The sequence below is a fragment of the Taeniopygia guttata genome, chromosome 1A, assembly GCF_048771995.1.
Source record: "Taeniopygia guttata chromosome 1A, bTaeGut7.mat, whole genome shotgun sequence".
Taxonomy (NCBI): domain Eukaryota; kingdom Metazoa; phylum Chordata; class Aves; order Passeriformes; family Estrildidae; genus Taeniopygia; species Taeniopygia guttata.
Genome location: NC_133025.1, coordinates 47,905,698 through 47,926,484, shown reverse-complemented (window position 1 = coordinate 47,926,484; position 20,787 = coordinate 47,905,698). Strand labels below are relative to the sequence as shown.

Sequence of the window (20,787 nt, the reverse complement as noted above, 5' to 3'; positions counted from 1 at the left end):
GTATCCATTTCCTGTAGGGAGTCAGATGTATTCCTCCAAATCACTCACTGGTGATGGAGGTAGGACACTGAGCTATAGGAGCTTTTGCAAGATTTCAGCCCTTCTGCTGCTGCTAATACACATAGCTCTTCTTTGTATTGCATCTTGAACTTGTTAAGTGATATCCTGGCAACCCATCCAGAAAGTCAAACACCAGATGTACTCTGGAGACAGACTTCCTTTTCTCCCAGCACACAGACAGCTCTCTGTGAGGCCTAGGGTAGTTAAGTCCAGTCCTGCATCCCTATTCAAACAGTAGCCTAATTTTAGACAAGAAAGAGGCCCAACAGTGGGACTCCATCAGGAATATGTTAACATTAAAGACACCCATAAATGTTTCCTCCTCAAAAGTGAAGACTTTAGAGCCTTTGTGAAAATGTTTACTGGAGCAATGGATAGTTGCTTGCTGTAGGTATGGCTGTATACAGTACAAAATCTTTAACCCTTTACAGCACTGCAAAAAAGTGAATAGTATGGAGAGGATTGCCCTGGAGTGTTGGTGGTCTAGGTAGCCCCATTTTCCTTATATACAGGCCTGCTGTGTGGGGTTCTCACTTCTGTCTCTGCCCTTCCTTGTATGATAGAATGGATGGAATTTTTCCAGTCTCACAAGATGGAAGAGAACAAATGCTGTGCACTGGGCTGCTGTCAAAAATGTAGCAATGATGGTCAAGTGGGCAGGAAGGGAGCCGTCTAGAAAGGGCTAATGACTTCTAGTTTATTAGCAGTATCATTTTCAAAGTGTAAGGAACATGCTAACTACATAGCTCATGATGGGTGTGAATGACCCTAGCCTTTTTTCCCCCCCTTCTTTAGTTGCTCCTAAAATGGTGTTGGCATGATTCAGATGTGACTCAGGCCAAGCCAGAGTGACAGAAAGGGGACCTGATCCAGAGGGGACTGTACAGATGAGAATGAAGTTGGGGCTCTATGTGTGTGTCCTTATTCTGGAGCCAGAAAATTAACAATTCCTGGCACGCTTTAAGGTACAACAGTTTGGAGTTCACTGACAAGCTGAGCTGTCTGTGCTCTTCTTAGCTAACAGGAACCTGCCTATTTTGCTGAGCCTTCTTTTCCTGGTGCAGCTGCGAAGCAAGGGCATAAGGGAGCTGGACAGCACAGACTTCAAGCTGCTTCACCAGGGTGAGTATGTACATCCATCTTCTCCCAGGGAAGTATTTGTTAATTTTTCCGTAATAGGATTAGGGGTTTGCTCTTTGTCTTTTGAGAGAAAATTGACCTTGCATTATATTAATGTTTGCTTTGAGGTGCTTTCATAGCCAGAGCCTTGTAAAGAGTTGTGGTAACTAATTCAGTTAACAAGACCCAGGTTCTCTTCCTCTTGCCTTTACAACACTTTTTTTTTTTTTTTTGTCTGAAACCTCACAAGGTGGCCAAAGTATTCCCCTGACCATGACATGGTTTCAGGGTCAGTGACTGTTGTTGGTTTGGCACATGACTGCATGGCTGGTGTGCTTCCTGAATCACCCTTTCCTGTCCATTCTTGCTATAACAGTCTTGTGGGATTGAGGCCACAGTCTTGTTCTGTTAATCAGCTATCAGGAAACAGCAGTCTAGTGAAAATGGGCTTTCCTTGGAATGTGAATCCAGAGTATATGGCCCCCAACCATCTGCAGGGCTTGCCCACTCCATCCCAAAGATAGAAGAGCAGGCTGTGTTTGTTTACCATACCATAACCTGCTACCTTGTCTGGCAATCCTTACTTGGTGACTTCTGCCTTCTTACTTGGCTATTGGAGGTTCATATAGGCTGTGAAAAAAGAATAGATACTAGGAGGAAAATTCAGCTGATCCATCCTCTCATCTCTTTCCTGCTCTGACAAATTGGTTTCTCCAGCAGACTTTGAAGGACTATCCTCTTCAGTTTGAAATGTTTCATACCTCAGGTTTGCCTGTGTTGCCCTTGTAAAGAAGCAGCGTTTCTCAGACATTCGTCAGCTGTGGGATCTGGCGGTGTGGAAGAACCACGCCCTCTCGATGTCAGCCTTTTTAGCTGCTATGATTTTAGAACACAGCTCAGCTTCTCCCAGGAGTCACAAGCCTCTTTGCTCTTGCTTTCTGCTTTGTATTTTTCCACACAACTCTCTCCCTACCTCAGCCACCCTGTTTATTCACCCCTTGGCCTCCAGACTGTGTTCTCGAGGGGTGGATGTGCAAGACACTCTTCTCTAATGAGGCTTCTTAGATGGAAGGGCATGGTGCATGTTTTTTGAGAATTGCTTACTCAAATTGTAAGTTCTCCAAAAGATCTCTGATGGCAGTTTTACTGAGCCCTGCAGTCCTGGGTTTCCCTCCCTAACTCTTACTAAACATTGTTGGTAAGTGTTTGGTGGTTACAACAAATATGACATTTTATTCCTAGTGTGAGCAGAGTTGGTGAGAATGGAGGAGCACAGCTCTCCATGACTTTCCCCAGTTTGGTCACCATGCGAGAGACAGTCACATTATTTATACTTGCTCTAGTACTAGAATCAAACTCACACTGTGGAAAGAGATAACTCACACTGCAGTTTTCTTCATTGTGGAAACAGATAACCGAAAGTCTGTTGCTCTTGGATTTATTACTGCCTGACGTGATATATGCAATCTAATACATCTTCTTCAATTCCCCTCCCCGCTTCTGTACTCATCCTCCACTGCACTGTCCTCTCTAAAGCAAACACTGTAGCTTTGTCTGTGCCATGCTCTGTTTATTTTCACTTTGTCTGAATTCCCTCCCCACTGAGTGGCTTCTTTCATTTGCTGAGGTGCTCTGTTAAGTTGGTGTCCTTGTTACACCTGTTCTTCTGTTTCCAGTCTGTAATCTCTGTGGGAAATGCACGCCAAGGGACACTGACCTCCTGCAGCCATCCTTGAATTTTCTGTACTGGAGCCTTCATCAGACAACACCTTGCAGTCAACAGAGAGGTGAGGGAAGATTGTATTGATTGCTAAGTTAAATTCAGTGTGGCTGTAGCTTAACAATCAGACTGTATTCTAACTGTCTTAGCAGATAAGGTGGATGTTTCCCCATCCAGACACAGCATTCTAATTAAAGACCATTTTGTACTTTGGATGAGATTTTTTAGGTTGAGGAGTTTGGTTTGGTTTTGTTGCCTTCTGATGATTCAAGAATTGGCTACTGAAAAACAGAATCACTGTATTTTTCTTATTCATAAACACAGCAATGGGCCTTTTCTGCCTAGCTTGAAATATTCTGCTATTGTCATAGTTAAAAAAAAAAAACAATACTAGGGAAAAGCTCTAACTGACTTTCCTATTGTGTTGTTAGCTGATTAGCTGAGCAGTTGCTTCTGCTCTGGGAGATGAGTAGCTGGACAGCCTTATTCAGATGAGCTGTGGCAGCTGGGCTATCTTGCTGAAGCAGGGATGTGCTCTGCACTTCTGTTGTGCTTGTCAAGCTGGTTTAACCTGTGCCATCCCATCACCCTCTCTGATTGTTTCTCTCGTGCAGCAGCGGCTGTGCTGCTCTCCAATGTGTCCTTGCTAGAACTCCTGCAGAAGGTTTTGGAATGCACCTGGCTGTGGTCCTCTCCTTCCAGACCTGCCTGCCTGTCATCTGAGGATGCCTTGCTGTGCTCTGGATGGCTGTTGGTGGCATCCCTTTTGCTTTATCAGCATCGCTACAATACTGAGGTTAGGACCACTCTAGTGTTCAGAGTCAGCACATGGATAAACCTTAAAAATAAATAAATTATATATATACATATATATATATGAAAGTGTTTTGCTTTGGCCTGTAATCTGATTGTGTTGATTTTTCTTTTGTTATTGTCCACATGTTATTCCCTGCTGCACCTCTCCAGCAGGACTGGAAGCTAGCATGTCCCTGAAGGTCTGAGACACAAATCATTCAAGAGTTAGAGGGGTGCAAATCCTGTAGGAAGAAGTGCATACCCAGCCTCACTGATCCAAACCACTTTCCTCTTCAGGACAGGGCAAAATACATTTTAAAACCTTTTTCAAGGGAAGACTGGGGGTGAAAGGCACAACTCCCATGTTGTAACAGCTTTTTTTGTTACTAAAATGATCAATAGTGGAATAGAACCTATTATTGGCAAGTAAGTGTTCAATATTAGCAAGCTCTTACGAATGTGGGCAGCTGTCATTGTATTTGATGCTTTGCAGTCTAATAAGACATCTAAGCTGGAGTTGTCAGCTATTAATGGAATTACAACTTTGAAGGAAGCATTTTCCAATGCCAATGCAAAGGAAAATATTTCCTTTTGAAGTATCTACCCAGACCTCTCTTGATATGGAGTTATGATTGGCTCTGCACATTTGGAAATGTCTCTGGAAATATCAGAGAGGATGTCATGAGTTGTGGGCTCTGCTATTGCAGTTATGCCCAGCAGAGTATGCTGTCTGGGAGTTGGTACAGCTGTTTACAGATGATAAAATCACATTAAGGGCATGGATGCATGTGCACAGAAAAGCAAGAGTTGGATTTCTAATGCTTAGGGAAGATTATTCCAGAAGACCAGCCCAGACCAATTCTTCACCCATTACTTTGTCAGCCCACAACCTCTGCTAAGGGCTTAGAGCATGATACTTGTACAGACTGTCAGCTGTGGGAATGCAGCCTGGTCCTGCTCTGTGAGCTGCTAAGTACAGCCTGCCTTCTCAGTTTCTCAGTCAGGGCTGTGTCTGGTGCTGTGCCAGTCCCAAATGACGTTTTAGTGTCAAATGTCAAGTATTGATCCTTGCAGTACAATCATTTAGCAGCTTATAAGCCTGTTGCTTGGTTTTATCAATACCACTGGCTTGATGTGCTATGATATACAACTCAGAAATGTTTTTGCATCAGAGATGAGGACAGAAACTGCAGATACAGCTGGGAAGTGGAAATGGTTCAAGACTACTTCAATGTTTCTAATCTTCAGCATTTCTAATTGTCAGTGTTTCTAATCTTTTGCTGAAGGGGAAGAAGCAGAAGAGTCACTTTTGCTGCTTTCTGCTGTTCAGTGTAGCTAGAGCTGAACAAAGTATCCTGGAGACTCTCATAAGAGCAACTTTGTGGCTGTGAATGTGAGCTGATGACGGGCTGTCTCCCTGAGCCTGCAGTTTTTTAGAGGAGAGCAGTGGCTTCAAGAAACGGCCACATTAATCTCAGGCTGATGTTAATAGTGAGGATTTGTCTGGCCATAGCCAACTTACATTTTGACTGTGTTACTGCTGGCTTTACCCTGTGAATAAACAGGGCTCATGGATGGCAGGCTATTAGATGCTTTGTCTTGTCAGTTCTAAGATGAGTAGTCACTGCCACCATGTTGCAGGAGCTACTCATAGTTCTCTGTGGAATATTTCTCTCTTCAGAGAGTATTTAAAGGAAACAGCCCTGTGATCCTTATGCCTGCCATCCTATATCAACTCTCTGTCTTGTTGAGGAGTTCAAACCCTTCTGGTGTTCTCTGAGGCTTCATGCCCTTCCTCTTGAATGGCTGTTCTTTGAAGGAAACAATGTATTGCAGATTTCCCTCTCAAGCTAACCTTTCCTATTTCACTTAGTTCCCAAGTCCCTAAACTCCTCTGCCACTTTCATCCATGCAATAGTTCCTATCCCTGGGCTCTTGGCAGGCCCTAGCTCCAGCAGACAAGGGCAGCTTCTGGCCACTGCTGGTTTTTGACTGCCTGGCTCCTCAGTCTTGCTGCCTGGCTCTGTGGCTAAGATAGAGCCACCCTGGTGGTGGCTGTTTCTGCCATTTCATATGCTTGGCAGGCTGGCAGCCACATGCCAGAGGTCCTGCAGGGAGTAGTGAGAACAAGATTGTGGTTGGAAGCTGTGCAGCTCAGGCTAGTGGTGAGTGAAACATAAGGGTCCAATGATGTAACTCTCCCTTCTGTGTCAGCCTCCTGAAACCCTGTTGCTGTTCCCTTGGTCTTCAGGGGTCATCATAGGGTTCCGTCTAAGAACTAGAAGTACATAATGGAACTTCCAAGCTGCTCCAAACCTGCACCACTTTTTCTCTTCTATTTAATTCTCTTCTAGGTTCACCAGACCCTCTCTGTAGACCTTACAGAAGTCCTGAATGCAGTCATCTTCAGGAATAAGAAGCCAGTCCTGCTGTTAGGTATTTTGCATCTGTTAGGGGGATTAGTCTGGAAACAGCCACTAGTACCATGATACAAGCAACAAGGGAGAACTGGTGACTGTGGATTGGGATGGTGGGGGTGCTGGAGGTAATCTGGAAACTTTGGTACATATGACTTTGTAAATGTGTAACTGGTGGTGAGAAGGGACAAAGGGGAAGTTCTGTAATTCTTCTGTGTTTGGACAGATCTTTGGAGGTTGGTAGTGACATCTGGAACTGACTCAAGGAAGGAGAACAAAGAAACTCATGTTGCCATTCCTCTTTACAGCTGTCAGCAGCTGCCAGGCAACTCTGGTGGGCTATTAAGCTCACATTTTGTCTCATCACCCTCTCCCATGCTATTGTACAGGCACCAACACACAAGGTAGAGCAGAGAAAAACACTGACGCGCACTAATAAGCATCTCCCTGTCTAGTGAGCATCATGCAGTTCCTGAGAGCTGTTCTGCGACAGAACTTCTCCTCCTCCCTGCTGGTGATTGCTGGCCAAAACACAGCCCCAAGTGCTACTCAACCACAGCCATCATCACTGCAGGACAGTGCCTTGCACCCCCTTGCCATGCAGCAGGTCTTCTCTCTTGTTGTCAGTCTGCAGAACCTTCTGGTGCATGTCCAGTTGCAGGTATATAAAATATGACTTTTGAAAAAGCAGTAGTGTTGGGCTTCAAGCAGGAACATTAACCTGAGGAGAAACCACCCTGCTGCAGAATCAAAGGGGCTGCCTGCTTTTTTTTCTTCTCCCTGCATTTTCCACCCCTTACAGACCTGTGATGAGGAGGAGGGAAAATGCTCTTGCTGCAGCACAGCGCAGTGAGAAAGAAGGTAAATCAAGCTATGCGGTGCTCCCTGCTGCTCAACTGGGTAGCTGAAATTCTGTGTACTAATGACAATTTCTGTCTTCCCATCTCTTTCTCTGCAGGGATGCCACATCCATAGGGACAGATGTGGGAAATGTATAACAAATCCCAGTCCATCCCCCATGCCCCTGACAAGGTGCTTTTGGGGGTAGTGAGTGCATTAGCATACCTTTAACTTGCTCAAGTGATGCTCCAGGGGTAGTACATGAGTTTGTTTAACTCAAGCTGTGTTGGGCTCCTATCTTTATTCTTTGGAGGCTGTTACTTACTATTTTTAGTCTCAAAAGAAGTAGTTGTACCTCTGTCTGGCTTCTTGATGTGACAGATAATTTGCAGCACACTGCATTCCTTGAAGGAGATGAAAGGTGTTATTTTCCTGTGCTGCATACTCTTCTGATCCTGGCACTTCATGAAATTTCCTCTTGCAATAGCTGTTAACTTTTTTTTTCTTGCTGTTCCAGAAAGACCTGCTGCTCTCTCAGGCAGTGGTTGCCTGCCTAGAAACCTTAGTGGAATACCTGTATGTGAAGAACCAGGATGTTGGTAAGGTCTTCATGCTCTTTCTTCTCCTAGTTCCCTTCCTGCAGGGATTTTGAGCTCTTTATTCTCTATCCAGTAGCACTCTAGAGAAAATGTGTAATCAGTTTATGCCAAACAAGAAAAAATATTTGAGTGCCTAAAGTTAATATTATGCTTTGTGGGAATGAGATCACAGTGCCTGGCATGAACCTTCACTTCGGCTCTCGACACCAAGGTGCTTTCCAAAAGGCAAAAAGTAGTTCTCCAACCCTGTGAGAGGGAAAGGTTTGGGAATGGAAGGAGTATAGGAATTGTCTTTGACCTTCAGGCCAATTGTATCAAACCTATAGACCATAAGCATATGGGAGGGAGGCTCTGAATATGATGTGTCTTACAAAAGGACAGTCTTGGTCATTGTTTGGCCTTGAAGGAAGGGAATGGAGAGCAGGATACTAGGCAGCCTTAGGGGGAATGGAAGATGGAAATTCTGGATTTCAGGGGCTGAGTTCAGACCTTGGTTTCCAGAGTGCATGTCAGACCTAATATATACCAATGTTTTCAGTATAACATAATATGACTGCGTTGTACAGTTGGAGGGGAAGAATAGACCCTTCTGCTTATTGTCAGCCCCCTGCAACAAAGTCCAGGTGCTGGCTCTGTTCTTAAACCAGGGAGTTCTCTGTACCCTGACCTGTTCGCTGCAGTTGTTTAAACACTAATAGAGAAGGGAATGGAGTGAATGAACACCAGGCAAAAGGGACACTGGTGGGAGAGAGGAAGTGGTTGGATAAAGATGTAATACTGCAGATGAATGACAGCCAGTAGCTGAAGGGAGGCTATTATAAGGCTGAATAAAAAAAAAAAAAGTTATGGGGAGGCTCTGCTGATTTGGGATTAAACTAATGAAATGCTGCTGCAGGAACAGCTGAACCTGTCACTTTGGCTGCTGTGGTGCTGAAGTTCATAACATAACAGGAGTCTCTTTATTCCAAGCAGAATGACGGTCATAGCTTTATTTAGCTTAAAAATGCAAGAAGACTGGAAAGAGTCTGTCCTGGACTCTGCCTCTAGGAGTTAACTCACTTGAGGCTTTCTAAAACCTGCTTTTTGTCCAGAGATATTTCCAAATGTGCAGGCTCATGCACAGTGCTGGTCCTTTCTCATTTTCCCCAGATAAAAGATATCCCCAAAATATTTTACATTATTTTTCAGTGTTGTTTTCCTATAGAAAAGATTCTTGTAGTAGCAATAGGGAGGTTATGTGACTGCCAGTGGAAAAGAGACCTTTTTAACACTCTGAGCTGCTATAGTATAACAAGTTATATCAGCTGATTTATTTGTCCATCTCATGCTCCTAACCTGTAATAAATACAAGGTAATAATGTTTTAATTTAAGCATTCAGTGAAAGACTTCATGCTATCATAGCCTTATGGTCTTACCTAATACATGTTATGTTATCGTGTATGTTCTTTAGTAAGAACATTTTCTCTACTCGCTGCATTGCTACCATCAGCCTGGCTGGTCCCTATAGTCCACTGTCTGATGCAGATCCAGCCTCAGTTTGTTCAGCTGCTGTTATAGGGCTTTCTTCATTACCCAAAGGGTATTCTGCAGCTAAATAAAAACTGAGGTCAGGAGAGTTGTCCTCATATTGAAACTGGTATTATTTTTAAAACCCCAGGCTAAAGATATTCTCTCACTGTTTTATGACATATACCCCAGGAGAAGGTTTCTCTTCCTGTACCAGCACAAAGATGGACAATATGTATTTTGTGCTTTAAAAAGCTATTAAGCTTTTGTCCTCTTAACTGAACTCTTGCCCAGAGAGTGACAGATGGAAAAGCAAGTAAGAACAGTGCAGAATATCCCCTTAGTGGTTCACAGTGTGGGGTCTGGGAGAGAAAACTTGGGGTCAGTATTGAAGACTGTCCTTAGCTGGGTTCAGCCTGTCACTTTGGCAGTTTTTCAGCTGTCTTTGATTGGCTTCTCCTTCTCTTCCAGCTCTGCATGTTGCTTCACAGCCATGGCACCGGTTCCTGCTCTTCACACTACTCAGTGGGGGCCAGAAGTCCTTTCTGCAGCCAGAAGTTCTCAGGATGATGACTTTGGTGAGCAGCAGAAGGGTGGGCTGTTCCCCATCTTTCCCGATACGTTGGTACAACACACGTGGGTTGGTTATTGGTAGTTAACCTGCTATGCAGCACAGTCTCTGATACTGCTGTGGCTTTGCCTGGGACTGTATTCCTGCCCTATATTGATAGTGATACTTTCAAGTGAACTTCCACACCCTGCAGAAGCTGGCTGCTGTTAGTGAGCACCTCCTGTTCTTATGGTATTGGTAACATTTATTTATATCATCTAGGATCCCTGGGGAGGAGAGGGGAAACTTGCAGAGAACATGCAACTGCTGTTACCAGTCAGGGAGCAAGTTGGCTGCTTGGCATCGCAGCTTGTCTCCCATCTTGACCTTACAGACCTGACTTTTCAGGGCAAGGAGTTAATGCAATATTCTACCCTGCTGTATGTGGGGTCTGTGGACTAGAGGGGGAATGTGATCCTATCCAGCAGAAATACTGAAGATATAGCCCTCATGGCAGTGAATGAGAGGAAGGAATTATTAAAGTGAACCTTCCCCCTCCAAATATAAGATGGGTCTGTGAGTATTTGCTGTTATTTCAGTTTTAAAAGGCTGCCTCATTTATTTTAGTTCCTTCCCAGCTTCAACCAAAATAAGTCTGGCTATAAATCAGAGCACCATCAATATAGATACTTGTACTGGTTCCATTAGAAGTGGTATAAAAATCAGGCCTGTGGTTAAGGTGCTGCAGTAATGGTGCACAGAAGAGGTCTTTGTAAGTGATGAGTCACTGTTACGCTCTGTGGGTCTTCTACTGTTTAATGTCTCTATTTTTTCCTTTGTTCAAGTTTGTGAGATATCAGAGCAGCAATATTATTTCTCAGAAAGAAATTAGCCAGATTATTCAGGAGGCAGCAGAAGCCAACATAGCAGAGCTGCCTGAGGCCACGTCTCATGCTCTTCACCTCTTTCTTTCTCAGGTAAGAGAGCAGTGACTCGTAGGAAAACAGGAAGGGAATCTCTAGGTGTTTGCTTTGGCATTTGAAGATCTCATTGGTCTGTGTGGAGATGAGGGAGGGAGTAGAAGGAACAAGCCAACAGTTTTATGTTGTTCTGGAAATCATTCTTTTTATCTGACCCCTCAGATTCAGAATAGTCATTACCAGGTGGAGCCAGAACAGTCAGGGATCATTCAGACCTTGCTGGATCGCCTCTTGGGACAGAGTACCATGTGTGTAAAGCATCAGAACATTGTGTATCCTTTGATAGCTAATGTGTGTGGCAGGTGTAAAAGAGGTAGAAGGGATACTGAATTTGCTGCTCCTTCTCTTGTTCCAGCTGAAGGGAAACAAAATTGAAAAACTCTACACTTGGCTAATTGTGGGATGAAAGACTTCATCGTGTCCTAATCTGAGAAGACATCTTGGAAATGAGGAGACAATTGGGATTAAAGAAGGCTCTGTGTGCTGGGCTTGCATTCATCTATAAAGCAGAGGTGGTCTGATGAAAGGGTAGCAGGCTTGGGAGCCTCTGACTTCAAAGCAGTAACAATCCCTGTACTGATTTCCCTGGAGGATGAGCAATGAGTTAATCTCTGTTTGCGTGCCACCTAGTGCCTGTATGTCCATGAAGTAGTGGAAACCCAAATATGACTCAGGCACTTTCCAAATGCACAGAGCATTTGGGAACCACTGAGTGGAATTACCAGATTTTATTCTGTTTGGGCCTAGAGTCTGCCACTGCAAACTAAATCCTCTTCTCTGGCAATGGAGGCAGAGGCCACTCCCAGATGCCTTGTGGAAAAAGAGGGAACCTAATGCAGTATTTGGTTTTTTCCTCAAACTTTTTTTTGCCTTCCTGTTTTCATCACACTTCATTTCCTCAGATGTGTGGCAGTGATTTCCTGTGGGTGTGGGGACTTCCTTCACTGTAGGGCACTATCATCAGCCATGTGTAGGGTACGTGGTGGATGAGGTGTTTGTCCTGTCAGGAGCAGCTTGTCCGCATGCTTACCCGCAATGTGATATTACTGCTCTGTTGTGGGACACTCAGAGGGAAAGTTGTCCTGGTGGAGGCCATGAAGTTCCTCTCCGGTACAGGGATGAAGGAATTTGGATGGGAGTTTTTGTTACATTCTGTACATTCTGTAACATTCTGTACATTCAAAAGTAATTAAGTTACTTTTAATTTCTGACTTATTTAATATATTAAGAAACCTTCAAAGTTTGGTGGTTAGGAAGGATTTTAGATGCACTTGAAGTGCAGCAGTGGGGCTATATGAATAAGATAGTCATGGACATGGAAGACAAAATCTGCTGGTCAAAATGGAGCTTTGACTTTTCTTCATGTTTACCTACACAGATGTTTTTCACATATGTTGGGAGTGAGGTTCCATGGCTTGAGGAGGGTTGGTTTAGCAGTGAAAACTTCCTGTCAGTGATATGTCAAATGTGGGAATTCCCGTAGTGTGCATGCCTTTCCTTTGGTTTCCACTCATGCCGTCAATGACAGATGTCTGGGAAGTGTGGCAGTGTCCCTCTCACACATTGGAGATTGAAATGAGAAGATACAGTGCAAAGAGCAGAGGAACAAAGCAAGAACGTAGCAGGAGACCCCATCCTGGATCCCATCCTGCTATTCATTCCCAGTGAGTAGTAGGGAGAAGTTGGACAAAGGAAGTTACTTGTTGCTCATTTTGAGAAAAATGTTTGTTGAAATTAAAAAGTTCTGTTACTGGAACGGCTCAGTTTCCCCTTTTGTGCGGGATAAGGCTTGGTTGATGCCGGTCATCTATCAAAATACAGACCTGCCTGGGGAAACGATGTCGTACAGGGATGCTGTGGAAGAGGTGCTCTGCTCACTCCCCTTGGTTCATGGGGCTGAAGGGTGGTCCCTTTGCTCTGGGCTGGAAGGGGCGGCGGGGGCTCAGCCAGGATCGCGGGGGAAGCAGATACCCTACGTGTCTCGTAGGGATGAGGAGGCTTCTTCCAGGACACGAGTGACCCCTTCGACTGCAGCCCCGGCCGCCGCTGTCCTGTTGCCTCCAGACCCTCCAAGTGCGTGCCGGTGCGTGGCCGGGGCGGGGGCTCAGGAAGTGACACGGCGGGGCGGAGCGGCGGAGGCGGCGGTGGCAGCGGCGGCAGCAGCAGCATGGCAGCGCGGCGGGCGTGAGCGCCGGCACCGGCACCCGGCCCGCAGGTGGGGGACCGGCCGCGCCGCCGGGAGCCATCCCCGCCCCGGGAGGCCCAGCGGGGCCGCGGGGGGAGCTGCCCGGCCGTGGCGGGGCAGGAGGGAATGGCGGGAGCAGCCCTGGGGCCGCTCCCGGGGCACCGGGGGACGGGGCGGAGGTGGCCGGTGCTCCCCGAGCGAGACCCGGGAGGGACCCCCGCTCCGGGGCAGGCGGGATGGCCGATGAGCGGGCGGGCAGTGCGGCTCCGGAGCGCCTCTCTGCACCCTGGGTTAAAGGGCTGTGCCCGACGGGCTCTGCCTGCCATCGCCGCCTGCTCGCCCCGCGCTGGAGCCGCGGGAGGAGCGGACCGTCCCCCTCGAGGGTTCGCATCCTGCCCTGTGCCGCCTGCTGCGTCTACTTGACGCGGCTCCGGGTGGGTTTCCCGCAGCGCGGCCGGGGTAGGTTCGGCTAGTCCCCTTTCCACCGTCCCTGTGTGATCGCCTTTACCTTCAGCTGGGCTTGCCGGGAGTATCCTCATCTCCTGTGCCAGCGGCCGCCCGAGCCCCTCAGGGTGCTTCTTGAACCCCTCCGGCACGACGGGAGGCACGAGGGTGGGCTGGAATGGACCCATTCCTGCTGGAAATCACAGCCGCGATTTCCTAATCGGGGCTGCCAAACCGTGTGGTACGCGACCTTCTGGGCTTAGTGGTTGGGAGACTTTGGAGACGAGCAGGTGTAAATGGCCAGTACTGTTTCAACTGAAGCAGCTGGTCCTGTAAGCCCCATATAGGTATGTCCTCCTAGAGGAGTCTGAGCAGAGGTGTTTCACTTCTGAAGCTTTTGGTTCACCTGTAACAAAAGATTTATCCTCATCTGGTTGTTGGAGGAGTGCCTCAGGAATGGATTAATGGGGCAGGGAGTTTTCATTCCTTGTTTTGCCACAGCACGCTCCTGGTGAAGGATGATGCTTTTCCCCGTACGTTTCAGTGCCTGCAGAGGGGAAGTAGGGGAGTCATGCAAAAGTTTCTCCTGGGAACCACATCATTGCAGCGTGGCTCTGCCTTGCAAGCTCATTAAGTGAATAAATCTCAGGGATGCTTGGTTCAGATGGGGCTCCTGCAGGAAAATTTATATAGTAATTGAAAACATTTTAATGGGAAGTACTAACCATCTATTACATGGCATCTGTTGTCATGTCTTTGGAAAAACACATCTAAATTAAGAGGTTGGTAGACAGTGAGACAGACTGGTGGGCTTGCTGCTGAAACAGCCAGCTGGCCAGGGCTGCAAGGTGATGTTGGTGGGAACTCCTTTCCATCTGTAGCATCAGGCCAGGCCCTGGTTCCCTGGACCGCTCTGGGAGCATCAGGCAGAGCTGTCTCTGGCAGAAATCAATTGAGGGAGGAGCAGGGAGGGAAGAGAGAAGCAACTCTGCAGTGTTTGTGTCTCATCTCATCCCTCAGCGGGTGTGAAGACATGAGAGAGAGTTTGTGGGGAGGAACATCTGCAAGGAGCTTTGCCATCTCTGCTGTTACATAGTGTGGCCTGGAGAGGAAGGAATGTCGTCTGCTGTTAAAATGGGGTGAAATTGCCAGGGCAGTGAAAGGAAAGAAATCTGAGGTGGTCCCACATGGCATCAGCAGCCCTGAGTTCCTTGTGGGTGAGAGAAACAACTGGGCCCTGCTTCATTTTCACCGGCATATTTCAGCCCTGATGGACAATAGCAAATAAATATCTCTGATGTGAGAATGAGTGCCATCAGATCAGATTAAAAGGTGATGGGGTTCCAGTATGATGTGGTTCTCCAGTCCTCTGCTTCTGACCTGTCCCATGGGACAATCTTTAGGGCTGGTGTAGGAGGATCTGAATACACTGACTGTCCCTACCCCAGCATCTGCTGTTGTGTCCCTGAAGAAGCCCATCACTGTTGCGAGACTCAGAAGCAGCCAGGCAGGCTGGTGGCCCTTGTGCTGCAGCAGCCGCCTGGTTGGCAGCTGTTTCGGCCAGGAGCTGTGCTTTGCTCTGCTGCTGCCTGGAACAGGGTTTTTTGCAGCTCATCTTCCCCCTTCTTGCACCTGTGGAACATCCTATGGCCACCCAACTCCAGTGTTGGAAATGGGGGATACTGAAGCCCCTGTCCTAACCAGTCATGCTGGGACTGCCACAGGCAGCATGGCAGAGCTGTTGTGGGCAACGTTTCTGCTCTTTGCCTTCCAACCTGGTTTGGAGGCCTCTGGCTATCTCCAGTTTCTCTTTCCAGTTCTCCATGAGCATGGCAAATAGCCAGCCAATCCTTATGATGGTATGTGTGATCCGAGGGGCAAAGAAGAGCCTTATCCCAGGGGAGTTGCTCCTTGTGCTTTTGCATTCCTGCACTTCCTCCTCCCTGAGAGCCTGGGAGGTAGTGAGCAGCTGGGGTGCTCTGTAGAGCAGAGACCTGTGCCACCTCACTGAACCAGGCCCTGGGTCCTTGGGTCACGGTTTTTGGCAGGGTGAAGCAGTCTCTTGGAAGCTGACCAGGCTGGTAGGTCCAACAGAACATCTGTTTGCCTGGGCTGGAGAATTTTCTTTACAGCCTTGGCTTGTTGGTGTGCTTTGTGGCATTCAGGATGGCTGGAATATGGCTTAAGCCTCACACCACAGTGGGAAAAGGGGACAGACCCCAAACTTGGCATGGGGATTTGTGCTGCTGTCCTGGCTCTGCACTGTGTCAGAACAGAAACATGGGGCACATTGCTGAGCCCACACCAGGGGCAGCCATGTCTTCATCAATAATGCTGGTTGTATTTACTCTGGTCTGTTCCAAAGCACAACAGCAAAGTATTTCATAGGGTTTCTCACGTTTGTCTGACACTGTTCTCCTGCCTTTGCCAGGGGTGTGAAGATGCTTGGCTTGGCCTCGGCAGGAGGTACATGATGGGAGCTGCTGCTGATCCTTGTAGGGCTGGGAGAACTGCTGGTGCCTGCTTTGCCTATTTCATGGGCTTGGAGTTGAAATTGTACTTGTTTAAAAAAAGAAAAGTAACAAGAAAAGAACAAGAAGAGATTTGGTTTTGTTTCGGTGTTAGGGCATTACAGAGACAGGTTTGGGCAGGCAAACTTGGACTCAGTAGGTCATAGGGTGAGGTCAGCTCTGGTGGCCTTACGCATCTGCTTTTCCTTTGGGGGCAGGAGGTGGCTCAGATGCCTCTGAAGGAGCTGTTGCTTCTGTAATTGCTAGTGGCCTGTGCTCAGCTCCATGAAAACCTTGTGCCTGAGGACAGACCACCCTGAGTTCTGCTGCCTGGGGACTGAGCTGTTGCTCTCCTTTTCCAGGTATAGACTGTCCAAGAGGATCCTCATTTTCAAGGACCTTTTCCTCCAGCCATTGACTTTGTCTGAGGGACCTTTGTGGTCAGGAGCAGCTCTGCCCAAGAGCATCCCTGCAAAGCCTCAGATGCTGCCTGGGAAGGGACTTGTTTGGAGGGGGGGAGGTTACCACCAGGTCACCCAACTGTTGTTTTTTGGTGTGGGACCCGCAAGTGGCACCCAGCTTGTAGTGAAGGAAAGAGTCCAGGTACCAATACCCCAAGTGCTGAGTGGAGGTCACTGAACTGGTTTCACTGGGACTTGAAGGAGAGATGGACTTCAACCCCTCAGTGATCCTTCTCTTCCTTCCAGACCTCCTGTTGTGGTTGTTGGGCTGCTCTGCGTCACAAACCCAGCAAAAACCTAGCTGTTATTTTTGGAAGAAGGGGTAGGACCTAAATTTTCTATTGGGTCAGTGCTGGGTCAGATGCCTGGGGCTGGCAGTGCAGGCAGGTAGAGAGAAGAGGGAGACCAGGGCTTCACTTGCAGGGAAGAGCAAGCTGGCTGCAGCATCACCATGTGGTTCTGCTCTGGCCACTGGATCCCTCATGGGGACAAGGGAGATGTGGGCAAGGACCCTGGTGCAAAGAGCAGTGTGCCATCAGTTCCAGGTGGCTTGTGTGACTTCTCATTTTGCTAAGTCTCCTCACTGATCATTGGTTTTGTTGGTCTGTTTTCTTCCAGGCTGCAAAGGCCATCATGGATTTTCTCATCATCTGCCCCTTTCTACTGGCCTTGCTGCTGTCCCAGGGCAGCTTCACAGACCTGGAGAAACAGAGAGTAGACTCTGGCTTGGAAATCTGTATCCTCTGCAGCCTGCCACCCGTGATCACGTATGCACTAGTGGCTACAGAGGCTGGAGGGAGCACATGCACAGGGAAGGGGTCAGAGACCATGGAAAGGGGCACAAGGAAGTGGAAAAGAGAGGATCCAGAACCACTGGGAAATTGCTGCTTTGTCCTTCTATAGTTGGGCTTTAGCCAAGCTCCTGGGCTTGCTAACCAAGTGCCTGGCTTGGTGCAGGAACAGAAATGACAGTGATGCTTGGTGTTCTTTCTGCTCTGCTGTGCACATTTCCAGTCTGCTCTTGGAAGTGGCATGGTCAGCCAGAAGGCAGAACACACCTGCACATCTCAGTGCTTTGGGGTCACCAACTGGGATGGTGGAAGAGGATTCTTCTGCTTGTGGCACTTTAGTCTCCTCTGTGCCACAGGCACTTTTTGCCTGTGAGGAAGTGAGCTAATGCAAGCCCTTCTTAGCACACATCTCCTGGTGAACAGGCAAAGTATGAAAAAATGAATATGTGGAGACCCATGGGGAAGGTGGCAGTTGATGTTCCTCCTCCAGCCCATCAGCCAGAGCAGAGACTGGCAAGTAGAAAGCTCCCCACAAGGTCTCAGCATTGTTAAGGGCCCTGCTGGGGTGTTTGGGCAAGGGGATTTCCAAACTGGAAATCTGTGTTTTATCCTGGCTCAGGTTCTGCCCCTCAGACACCTCATGGAGAACTGGGGGGCCTGGGATGGTGCCAGGGGCCCTGTGGAAGGGGGGGAGAGCAGCAGTGTGGTGGGAGAGTTGTCAACAGTACCCTTGACAGTGGTGCAGATAAGAAGCTGTTTGAGGTGAAGCGCAAGGACCAGATGAATGCTCTGAAGAACTTGATTGAGCTCAATGACATCAACCAGCAGTACAAAATCATTGACATCATGCTCAAGGGACTCTTCAAAGTAAGCCACAGTGCACTCTGAGCCCACATGGGTGGGCAGAAATGGGAAGGGTTGGGGGCTTCTGTGGAGTGTGTGGCAGATGAGCTTTTGGACCTGAAGGAAGGATGCCATGGGGTTTCAAAGTGGGGCAGCTGGGGCAACACCTCCAGGGTGCAGGGCAAGACTGGCAGGACAAAGCAGTAATCAAGGACTTTGGCAGGTGCTGGAGGACTCCCGTGCTGTCCTTATCGCTGCTGATGTGCCTCCTGATGGGCCCTTCCCTCAGGATGAGAAGATAAAGGATGGTATGTCCTTTCTAGTTTTTACCCCTGTCCTTTTTCTGGTGCTCTGGTGCACCACAGACATTCTTCCTGGGATCAGTGTGGGGTAGGTACAAAACCCCTATGTATCCAGTCCAGACCAGGGCTGGTCCCTGTCTGCTGGGGACCGTGTTGCTGCCTCTCTGACCACTTCATGCTGGGGAGCCTATTGGTTTGCCCTCAGTCTCTGCTGATAGAGCTGGTGGCTGTCCCCACAGCATACTCTCATGTGGTGGAGAACACTGCCTTCTTCGGGGACGTCGTCCTGCGCTTCCCCAAGATTGTGCACCACTACTTCGACCGCAACTCCAACTGGAACAGCCTCATCCGCTGGGGCATCGGCTTCTGCAACCTGACGGGTGTGTTCGAGCAGGGACCCCACTCCCAGGTCCTGCAGCTGGTATGGCTCTTCGTCTCCCGTGCTGTGACCCCTCTCTGCTGCTAGGCTGGGGGAGGTGAGGGTTTTGGGGTAAAAGGAAGGCAGGGACCCGCCATGTCTGGGGGCTGTCCTTGAGCTGAGGGATGGGGACTGGTGGAAGAGAGGTGACCGTGGTCAAACAGTTGGGGGATGCAAGTGGGAGGCACCACTCCCCAGTGAGGTCTTCCCTTTGCTCTGCAGATGGCTCAGGAGCTAGGAATCAGTGAGAAATCGCCCGATTACCGCAATCCCTTTAAAACGGACCAGTCAGAGGTAAGATGGCAACCGTGCCAGCTTGTCTTGTGGGCTTCCCCATCTGTGTTAGAGCTCCAGGCAGCTGGCTGGGGAATGGAATGGGTGGCCTGTGGGAAATGGCCAAAAGACCCTGTCACTGAATAAGCATGGCTGAAACACAAACACTGAATTCCCCATCTGTGCTCTACTTTGGGCACCTGGTGCCCTCTCCTCCCTTCTGTAGCCACCTGCCTCCTGGTTGGCCTCTGTCTCCCTCGTGCTGCATCCATGCTCAAAGCTCCCTGGAAAGTGAGGCTTGTGCACTAGCTTTGGTGGGTTTGGAGGGGCTGTGCCTCCGAGAGGCTGTGGGCACTGCCCCATGCTGACCCCTTGCTGTCAACCCACAGTTTTTCCCCAGTGCTGACACCTTTCAGAAGGCGCTGCGGGATGAGGAGAAGAGGAGGAAGAAGGAAGAGAAGCGGAAGGAGATCCGCAAGGGCCCACGCATCTCCCGCTCACAGTCGGAGCTGTAGCATGCTGGGACTTGTGCCTTGCAGTGGAGGTGACACCACTGAGACACAGAGTGGCTTGCTCCCTTTTTGGCAGCTTTGGGCCAGTGCCTGGCCATTCCCTTTCCATTTGTGCTGTGGGTTTTGTTTTGTTGCCTTTTGTTTTTGTTCAGTGAAGGTTGCGTGGTCGTGCTGGTTGCCCCAAAGGGGCTAAAGTGAGATACCCCTTCCGCAGAGGTAAAGCACAGACAGGACAACACTGGAGCCATCCCCTGGTCAGGGTGTTGCTGCCTGTGGAGAAGTAGGGTGTGGGGAACACAGCTCTGGTGGAGCCCAGGGAGCCCTCCTCACTGCAGCACACCCCACACTGAAGATGCCTCCTCCAACACGGGTGGGCTGGGGCGTGCATCACACCAAACAGCCTCATGAGCAATGCTGCTTCTCTCAGTTTTGCTTTTTGTTTTGTTAAACGGGTGATCTCATGGGCACCCCCCACTGGGTTCTACCTGGTCTCTGCACAGCTGCTACCTCTGCCAGATCAGACCTTCCCTTTTCCCAGCGGCTGTTTCACTGAGCAACATGTGTTTCATTGTCCAGACGTAGTTGAAAATGCCGTTCCTGGCTGATGGCAGGTCGAGGCCTCCGCAGGTCATTCCCACAGAGAGGCAAATGCCCGGTGAATTTTTGGACAATTTGGAGGAATTTTGGTACTTGGCCTCTTTGCATCCAGTGGGTGGTTGTAGTGCAAGCAATGCTGATGCTGAAGATGCTGGGGAGCCAGCCTTGAGCCACTGACAGCCTGTCCTGCAGCCCATCCCTTCCCTTTGGGGCTCATAGCCCCCAAAGCCCTTTGTCAGGGGACAGCCAGATGAGGGCATGTGGTGATAGCGCGGCCAAAATAGGGAGGGAGCCAACTTGAGTGGCTGCAACCCTCCACCACGTGTCAGCTGCCATAGGAGCACGACCCGACGCAGCCACCCTGTGATTTGTCACCTATGCTGATGGCCTCGCACCAGAGCAGGCTCTTGCTTTCCCAAGGAGCCGGTTCGCTGTGTCGAGCTGGCAGCATCACAGCCTTTGAGGAAAGGGAAACGTCCCGGGTTTTTTAACAGCAGAGCCAAGTCCCTCCATTGAGGGGAGGGGGTGGCAATAGGCGCAGTTGGTTTTTCTTGAATAAAATTAACTTTATTATTTTTTTTAACTAGAAGAATCCTGGCTTTTGCTCCCGTTCCTGGTGGGAGCGGGTGTATGCCAGAAAGCGTCGAGGCTGGCCTCTCAGGAGGTGAGGGTCCGTGGGCGCTGCGGAGAGCAGGACAAGCCCCCTGCTCTATCCACCGCCGCCTTGCATTTGGCCTTTCCGCCGCGCATCCCGGCGGCATCCCGGGGCGCGTTTCCCGTGGGCGGCGGGGGCGGTGGCGTCAGTGCCGCTCCCCCGCGCGGCGCTGCCCGCCCCCTCATGAATATTCATCGGGAGGGGGGCGG

At 48.9% G+C, this 20,787-nt stretch overlaps 1 protein-coding gene across 17 annotated transcripts in view; it reads left to right on the top strand.

The window, feature by feature from the left end:
- CCDC134 (coiled-coil domain containing 134) overlaps positions 1-20,515 on the top strand; it is a 46,762-nt gene extending 26,247 nt beyond the window's left edge. Inside the window, exons 22-34 of one of the 17 annotated variants that reach the window (XM_030288647.4) lie at positions 1,078-1,182; positions 2,856-2,966; positions 3,514-3,695; positions 6,049-6,130; positions 6,567-6,772; positions 7,469-7,550; positions 9,529-9,635; positions 16,806-16,923; positions 17,724-17,845; positions 18,045-18,129; positions 18,363-18,544; positions 18,764-18,835; positions 19,204-20,515. In XM_030288647.4, the coding sequence (XP_030144507.4) occupies positions 1,078-1,182; positions 2,856-2,966; positions 3,514-3,695; positions 6,049-6,130; positions 6,567-6,772; positions 7,469-7,550; positions 9,529-9,635; positions 16,806-16,923; positions 17,724-17,845; positions 18,045-18,129; positions 18,363-18,544; positions 18,764-18,835; positions 19,204-19,329 (1,580 nt within the window). In that variant the 3' untranslated portion in view covers positions 19,330-20,515. 17 annotated transcript variants of the gene reach the window in all.
- Positions 20,516-20,787: the final 272 nt, after the last annotated feature.